Genomic DNA, 8,750 nt, shown 5'->3' with positions numbered 1-8,750 from the left:
CTGAACTCGCACAGACTTGTAAAGAAGGCCATTGCTCTGTGCACTTACTTAAGAGGGGAGAGTTTGGTGGCTCTGGCTTCCATCCATGATCAACCTTTCTTTTAAGCTGCATTAAATTAAGATAACATATGGCTTGGATCCTAGAAAGCCTACTGAGCTCTGCTGTTGCAAACTGTTTATTTAACATAAGTTTTCCTCCCAACAGCAAGTGAAGCAAATGTAAAAAGAGGATGCGGAGAAAGGACATGTCTACATCAGACCTATGTTGACAGGATGATTTATTAGTTTTAGCTGCACACATGTAAATTAGGCCTTAAGGTTAACATGTTTGTACCATTTAAAATAATTCATGAATTACAATCAATTCAAAAGGCAAATGCAGTATATTTTACAATTGGCAAAGTAGCTCATGAACTTAATAATAGACTCACTCCTTCTGGCTTAAAGCAGCAATGCTTCGCTGAGTCCATACTGAGGGACATTGATGACCCATATTTAAAGCCCGTTCCACAGCAAATATTTCAGAGGCTTATAAGGAAATTAAAACGTCTTGCTGTGTTATCTACAGCTGCACTTGCTCTTCAGTAAAAGTCATTGTACAGAAATTCAACGGTAGAGATCATCTGAACTGTGATGCAAAATAAAAAAGCGATGAAAAGCACATCATCTTCTTTGCATGAATGACAGCAAGAAATACAGCATGTAAAGTATTCTGAATGCACCATAACATTAAATCATACAGCACACAAGTATAGAGGTGTTTAACAGTGCAAGCATGAAATTTCTCCCATGGCACATCGGCTCAAAAAAAATGCACTAAAATTCACAGTGCACAACTTAAATATCAGAAAATAACACCCACACACATTCCACATCATCTGAGATAAAACACTTCAACCACAAGTCTATGGCTAATATGAGATTCTTATTTGGGTCGTAATGCCTCATGTTTTCAACTTAATTCTTCTGAGCCTTTGATCAAACATCTATTTGATATCTTTGCTTAACCAAACGAGATCTAAAGCATTGATTAATGAGCTTTAGAGGTGCTGGTATAGGCAGATTTTGTCACATTCAAAGAGAGCCAGTTCGCCGTTTCCCCGTTTCTAGTCTTAAACTAAGCTAAGCTATGATACGCTAAAGATTGCTGGCTCCAGCGTCACATTTAACGGATGGACACAAGAGTGGTATACACCTTTTCAATAAAGCAAATATGCGAAATGTCAAACTATTCCTTTATTGCTTAGTAGCAGTTTGGTCAGGTTCTAGTCTATATTAACAACATTTCATTAACGGGATTGGCCAGGTGCCGCCGGAAATTCTGCTGGATGTCCCTCATTTTTGTCCTGATGTCCGTCACCTTCCGCTTTCATTGTGTTGGCATTGTAAACTCTGATAGCTTTATGAAGATTATGGTGAACTGATTTGCAGATTCTACAGGGTATATCAAGACAGATAGCTAGATTATCTGTCTAATCTGAGTTTTCTGTTGCACGACTAAAACAACTTTTGAATGTACGCATGTTTCTCCCAAACAAGTTCCTTCCCAAGGCTGTTTTGCAGAGGCACCAACATTAAGTCTGGAGCCCATCCCAGAATGCTGTGAGGACTAGCCAGACCCTCCTTTGCAGCGCTGTGGAGGAAGGTCTGGCTATGCAAGACTATCTTCTGGGTAAAATAGCCTGGTACACAGGAATGTTATCAAAATATATGTCCCATTCAAAGTTATTTTCTCATCTTACAATAGATTGTAAATGTTACAATGATTTCTGTCTACTGGCAGACCAGAGGTAACATATTGCAGTTCAAAGCAATATTACACATCAATAGTAGAGTTGGGCGGCATCCAAATTTTGATACCGTCAAACCTCCCCCCTATTTCACCGCAGTATACGGAATTACCGTTATAAATTAAAAATGATTACGTAAGGCTCAGACGGCGTCAAACTGTTGGCTTGTGCCTACACCGTTCAGAAACTGAATATCAAACACTAATACTGAAACACCTCTCCCTTTTTATTAGCTCGGAACCCGAAATGCTACCAAACTGCAAAAGTCGTGATCTTCTTCGAGACCAGGTCACTCAGTTCGTGACAGTTCGTATTACCGTATTACCACCCAACCCTAATCAATAGAGCAGTAAAACACCTTTTTAAAATATCCTTCATGACTTTGTACATGTACCTCAAAGCTACTGAATTAAATTAAATAAAAAAGACACATTTGCAAAGAAGCAATTGAAATGAGTTGAAATGACACAGCCACCATAACGGTAAAAAGACTTAAGATGAAACTGTCGCCCTGTTATTGAACTCATTGACTGAACAGTGTCGTCTAAAGTCATCATAAAGTTTGTTTGAAGTTTGCTCCCTGCTGAGCGATGCAGTCGGTAAGATGAACTTTCAGTCTCTGCTTCTGTTTCATGGATTCATGACACTTTTGCATGTGCCAGTGGGTTTCAAGTAGCGATTTAAACACATCAAAAAAGCAAGTTTTTAATTTTTGTCTCCAAGTCAAAGGCATTCCACTGTTTGATGGGAGAAAGATGAGTGTGCTGGATTGTCATCATTGTGAAAATCTCTTTGTGTTGAGATTATGCCCCATAGTTATATCATCTTTGGATACCTCAACGCACAAACCAGTCAGATGTAAACATATGCTGTGTGTCACTGAATCCCATAAATAAAGTAAAATATTCGATTGTGTTTTCTTCCCTTTTATCTCCATAAGTTAAAATCCATAATTTTTGGTTGGTCTTCCGGTTTCCTGGGGCAGTGTTCTTCACGGTCTATTATCTTTGGCCAAGGAGTGCATCATCCAGTTGACCTTCGTCTTCCAGCTCTCCCGCAGAGCTTCGTTGAACTTCACTTTGAAATTCTTTAGTGCCTCTTCCTCTGATTTGCCCAAAGCTAAAGAGTCCTTTTGAAAAATAAAAGAACTAATCATTGTCAACATCAGCAGCAGCAGGATCATCAGCAGCAGCAGCAGCAGGATCATTATCATCATCATCATCATCATCATTTGCATCAGCAGTAGCAGCAGCAGCAGCAGCATCATCATCATTGTTGCATACCTTTAAATACTGGATGTCTTTGAAGGAGGTGAGCTCTGGCAGTCCTGCTGCCTTCATCATGGCAAAGAGATTGACAAACAGCGTCCCGTTTCTACACAGGATCTTATAGGCCCGCTCACAGTACTCCCTGAACCTGACAACACGATGCAATAATCAGCCATCTGTTATAAAAGTATGAGAACAGAATCCTAGAACAGATTCATACCTCTCAAACTTTTCACTGTTGTTCGTCCTTCCTTGCTGGATCACATGGACAAAGTCATAAGTCAAGATAAAAGGCACACGCTCCCTGTTGATCCCCAGTTTCCGCTTGAAGTTGCCCAAGAAATGCCCAAAGTCAATGTGGAACAGCTGAGGAGCAAAGGTGAAAATGACATCTGAATCACTGAACACAATCAAAATAGTTTTTCATGTTAAAGACTCCCTAAGTGGTGAATGACCTGAAGGATTTCACTCCAAAGTTAACTAATCTAATCTAAAAAAAACTAAATTAAAAGTCTAATTAAAATTCACATTATGAAGCAGAACACAGGTAAAGTCAGGTTAACACACTTCCCACTATACTGTAGGTCTAATCGCCCCCTTGTGGTAGATTTCAGTATTGTAATGTGATGAAAAATATTACAGGGTAAACCCCACCTGTCCAGTTTCCCTGATCATGATATTGTCGTTGTGACGATCTCCAATGCCCAGGACGTAAGTAGCTACACAGTAGCCAGCACAGGACAGAGTGAACTCCTCTATTGCTCGATCAAGTTTGTCCCTGTTGACAAAAAAGATCAGAGAATTAAGACAGCAAAGCATGAGTGGTATTTGTTCTGACATTTTTTAGTTCTTTGTCATATAGCCTGAATAACTACCACACACACACACACACACACACACAAGATCAGAATGTCCTTACTGCTATAGAAATATTAACAGCAGGAGTTCCTGTGGCCTAATAATGATTGACTGTCATGTCCTTTCACAGTCTAGACATGCACGGAGGTTCACTGTGTTCAGCTTTTACTAATTTCCTCCGCTCCATTGCGGGTGCTGCAGCATTTCGAGCTAATTATCTTTCTGTTCTGTCGTGCAGTCAGCTGGGCCTGTCTTGCCAACGTGACGTACAAAGGCTTGTTCATTACATTGAATGGTTCTCTCTGTTCAAGGAGCTTTTAGAAGAGACAAGACCTTCAGACTGTCTGGCACCAAATAAAAATCTACTCTCACTTAATATTGCTAAACCTGGCTGTAGTTGCCAATGCACTTTCACGGTTTTAAAATGCTGCACAAAATAAATACTTTGAAGTTAACACTTCAAACAACATACACATCCAGAGGGCATTTCTCCATACATAACTCCTATCATAGATTTTTTTCCGTACTGTCAAAAAAACACCTTCATACCCTACTTGTGTTCCAACTAAAGCTACATACATTTAACATTTTCAACTACTATAAAAAAAAATGTAAAAAATGGTTTATAACATAAACACACTATAATGTTGCATTTTTTCAACAATTACAACCTGTCCTATGAAGACATATCTCATATTATTAAACTGTGTTCTACTTTGTTGTCATTAATTATCTGTTTATATGCCAGCCTCTACTGATGGATGCGTCACGGGGAGGAGTTATAATTGTTGACAAATACATCAACATCAAAGTGTGTTATAGACCATTTATTAATTATACATAATTAAAAAGGGGAAGGATTAAAGTAAAGTGTTACTGACAATACTAAATATGTATGTTCAAAAACAGAGCCACCGGATGTGACACATTTCACACTTCCCTGTGTTTCAATTCCATATAATATAAAAATACTACCCAAAAAATACTACCAAAAAATGACTGGAACTTGTATAACATATGTATTTGGGACACAGCTTATCACAGAGCTGGCACTTGGGGATCCCCCTACAGTCAATGGGTAAAGCCCATTCGGGTGGTTTTGCTCATCACGATAAACAATTTGAAAATAGACGGATGGGTGCAACTCTGTGGCTCTGAACAGCGTTTGTTGTTCCAATAATAGACCCAGTGCTCCTGGGGTTAAAGAGGGTCATCAGATCAATACAGCATCTACATACTGTAGTAAAATATGACATTTTGAAGCTTCCAATAGTAACCACTGTGTCGAAGTTGTTCATCATACTCACTCAGGATTCTTGGATTTGAGCCAGTTGAGCAGGGCATCCTTGTTGAAGGCAGCGGTGGCCGCACTGTTGCTGCTGTTACGTTGGATGTTGGCGATAGTGTCGGAGTTCTTCACTACCTCGATGAGCCCCATCTTGTTCCCAGTGGACAAGCAGCCATATGGGATCATCCTGTGAGTGCGTGGTGAAATAAACATTATTATTAGGTTGGTCTAGAGGAGCTCCTTGTGCAAAAGTAAACACCTGCTCCAGCTGTACCTGAGATCTAGGCCTTCTCTCTTCCATAAATTCTCCATGAGCTGGATCATCTGAAGGGTCAACATGTCTTGTCGAAGATCTAATGGTGATGAGTGCAGAAAGGTGAAAAAACAAATATACTGTATATCTTCATTTCATTGTCATAAAAGATGTCTCACATTTAAATGGCACTTTCACCTTGGTACTGTTTGACTTCTAACCTTCTTCTTTTTCTATTTAGGGGACCTCCCTTCCCAAGCCTGCTGGGTAAGTTTATTTTTTTGGTGCATTTGAATGTATAACTACACCTTAAATTTTGACAGTGTGTGGCTACTGTATGTTAATGTGTACTGAATGTGCGTGGCCATGTATCCAGATTGTTTTGCATCTCACCATCTCCGTTCTTGAAGATGATGCCCACCATGTCTTCTTGAGAGCAGGGGTTATACATAAGCCAGATCGGCTTCATCTTGGAGTCCATAAACCTGCACTTGTCTGCACTGTAACAGCAAACACACTCATTATAACCTCAAAAGATTCACAGTGTGAGTGAAGACAATACAATGCACTTTAAAAGTTACAAAAATGCCGGTTTTCCCAAATACATTGCCATTTTTTTTTATTTCCCTGGTGACATTTTACTTACTTTACTTGTTAAATATTTATGTCCCTTGTGGGCCACTGTTAGCCTGGTCCTACCAGACACTTATACATTTCATTTGTACAGAGAAGGAAAATTAAATGAGTTATTTTGTAATTCAGTAATCCTAGAGAGACCAAAACTGCCCTTGAAAATCCAATTAAGGAGTAAAAAAAATATAATTTGTAGCGTGTGTGTCTGGCACTAACCAGATCTCAGCGAGGATGATGCTGGGGTTGAGTGGTGACAACAGGTCTGACAAAGCCTCCAGGTAGGACTCCTGTCGGATACACAGCTTCAGGTCATCAGCTGTCATTTTCTGGGAGCCCGACTTGACAAAGTCACTCAGGGCCTTCATTTTGCCCAGAGCCTCATTCTATGTGGGAGAGGTACATACAATCACTGAACACAGTCACATTAATGTTACATGTTATAGACTCCTTAAGTGGTAAATAACCTGAACTCCTGCTGTGAATATTTCTATACCAGTGAGGAAATTGTCCCTCGTGTGTGTGTGTGTGTGTTTGTGTGTGTAATTGACGTAAGAGCTTGACGACAGTGTGTATCAGTGTGATAAGATTACCTGTTTGCTTAAAAGCTTGATGTGGTGGATGTTTCCCCTGCAGTAGGCCTCCAGAATCAGCCCAAAACGCATACTTACAGATGCAACGTGAATCTCTGACCTACCATAAACATAAATTCTCCTGTCAAACGAAAGGCTGCAGATGATGCACAAAATCTTGTGGTTTTTTGTTGGACTGAAGCTCACCTGAGATGCCAAAACAGAAAGTGTCCTATCCTCCAGTTGGACAAAGCCCTTTCTAGCAGGAAAGTGGTGAGGTCACAGTCCAAGTAAGACTCGTACTTTAGGACCTGGACCAGCTGGATTAAGTACTGCAGCAGTTCATCATCACTGTGTGCAGAGCAAATCTTCCATGAATGATTACACTGTTAAAACTCAAAATGTGTGATGCTACATGGGTAGAGGAACCATCAACTTAATGAATATGTGTGTACCTGAGCTTCCTGAGACATCTGATTGTGAAGGAACGGACCACTGGGTCGGGAAAACTGTAGTCCAAGAGCTCCAAGGCATGAATGGCGGGGAGGTCCCGCCAGGTCTTCAGTAAACTCATCATCTGAGGAGAATCAAATTACTATTTTCTACCACAAGGAGGACAACTTCATGTGTTTGATGACAGATCTGTGGGTTTGGGGCTCATGCTGGACAAAATTAGCCCTACTTATCTCTCTGGGCATCCCCTGACTTTTACTTTAGCAACAGCAGGAGTTTTTTTTAAATTTTTGTTCAGAATGAATAGACAAGCAGGTCAAGTAATTTAGCAGCTACAAAACGGACAATATTTCTGTACGAGGACTTAAATCTGTTTTTATATATTTCCCAGGTGTTTTATGTGTTTGTAAATGTCCAGACCTGTATACAGACACTTATAATGGATCATCTCCATTTATACCTGAACTACGTCCTCGCGCCGATTCCACTTGGTGATGAGGAGCAGCTTGGACAGACTTTCATGATAATGATTGCGGACTTCTGTGCGGAGCTTCCACAATAGGTCCTTTTCATCCTCAAAAAACTCAGTGTGGTTTTTGTTGTCCATGATTTCTTTTAGTTTCATGCACTGCAGAAAGCAAATTAGCCAAAAGCATATTCATAAAAAACAGCTGCTGTTTGTTTGTTTTTTACTTTTAAGTGTGTGAGAGATGTAAAATGTGAGATGTAAAAGTCTTACCTCTTCTTTTGTGACAATAGCTGCATCATCATTCTTCTCCATGTCAATCACCTGAAAACAGATACGGATATTTTGACTGATTGTAATAGAAATTAAACTGTAAGAATCTTTTCATAAAAAAGCCTTTTGAGAATAAGTACCTTGTCCAGTGGAGGGTAATAGAGAGGATAGGGACGGATGTTAGGGAAGCGAATGAGAAGCCCGGCAGCACTGTCCACATTGGGGTTCTTCTCAACTGTTCCCATTGGGTTCAACAGGTCACTTTTGTCATCTGTAATATTAATGTCATACAAAAAATGTGCCATTAGATGCTTCTATCTACTTAGTGAGTCCATTTTTATATTCAAATCCCTCCAATATCTCTAAATGTGACAGTGCATGTTAATCTTGCTGCTCCAAACTGCAAAGAAAGATCAAATCCTTTTAGTTAATAAACATGTAGACATAATTTACAGATTAATATTTAAAAAAATTATTTCCACATCTTCAAAAGCAGAGATGGGAAGTAACAAAATACAAGTACTTTGTTACCGTACTCCAGCAGATTTTTCACATATATTTACTTTACTATTTATTTTTGTGCTGACTTTTCACTTTTACTCCTTACATTTTAACATAATTATCGGTACTTTCTCCTCCTTATATTTTACAAATTTGGCTCGTTACTTTAGTTTGAAATCAAAAATGTTTTCAGTGGCGTTAACATTATTATTTTTTGCATCATCAAAACCGAATTCAATCTGGATGGGAATATACGCTGCACTTGACGCACCACTACAATACTATTCGACAGAATCACTGCGGCTTGACGGCGGTAACGTTAGCACATATGGATGGCGACCTGATTAAATATGAAGAAAACAGAGACCCCAGAGATTCGGCAGACAAGCAGCAAGACA

The 8,750-nt window shown here is 39.5% G+C and overlaps 1 protein-coding gene across 2 annotated transcripts in view; it reads right to left on the bottom strand.

Annotated features, from left to right (window-relative positions):
* Positions 1-2,405: 2,405 nt before the first annotated feature.
* The window catches only part of pik3cd (phosphatidylinositol-4,5-bisphosphate 3-kinase, catalytic subunit delta), a 17,120-nt gene continuing 10,775 nt past the window's right edge, over positions 2,406-8,750 (bottom strand). For both annotated transcript variants that reach the window (XM_032520895.1, XM_032520894.1), the window contains exons 10-23: positions 7,992-8,122; positions 7,852-7,902; positions 7,573-7,740; positions 7,115-7,236; positions 6,867-7,010; positions 6,681-6,780; positions 6,307-6,473; positions 5,851-5,957; positions 5,479-5,557; positions 5,224-5,391; positions 3,713-3,836; positions 3,279-3,424; positions 3,074-3,206; positions 2,406-2,919 (exon numbers count right to left, since the gene is read on the bottom strand). In XM_032520895.1, coding sequence (XP_032376786.1) covers positions 2,782-2,919; positions 3,074-3,206; positions 3,279-3,424; positions 3,713-3,836; positions 5,224-5,391; positions 5,479-5,557; positions 5,851-5,957; positions 6,307-6,473; positions 6,681-6,780; positions 6,867-7,010; positions 7,115-7,236; positions 7,573-7,740; positions 7,852-7,902; positions 7,992-8,122 — 1,778 coding nt within the window. In that variant the 3' untranslated portion in view covers positions 2,406-2,781. The remainder of the gene's footprint in view (positions 2,920-3,073; positions 3,207-3,278; positions 3,425-3,712; positions 3,837-5,223; positions 5,392-5,478; positions 5,558-5,850; positions 5,958-6,306; positions 6,474-6,680; positions 6,781-6,866; positions 7,011-7,114; positions 7,237-7,572; positions 7,741-7,851; positions 7,903-7,991; positions 8,123-8,750) is intronic.

Source organism: Etheostoma spectabile, chromosome 7, assembly GCF_008692095.1.
Source record: "Etheostoma spectabile isolate EspeVRDwgs_2016 chromosome 7, UIUC_Espe_1.0, whole genome shotgun sequence".
NCBI lineage: Eukaryota > Metazoa > Chordata > Actinopteri > Perciformes > Percidae > Etheostoma > Etheostoma spectabile.
This window is presented reverse-complemented; position numbering and strand designations above follow the sequence as displayed.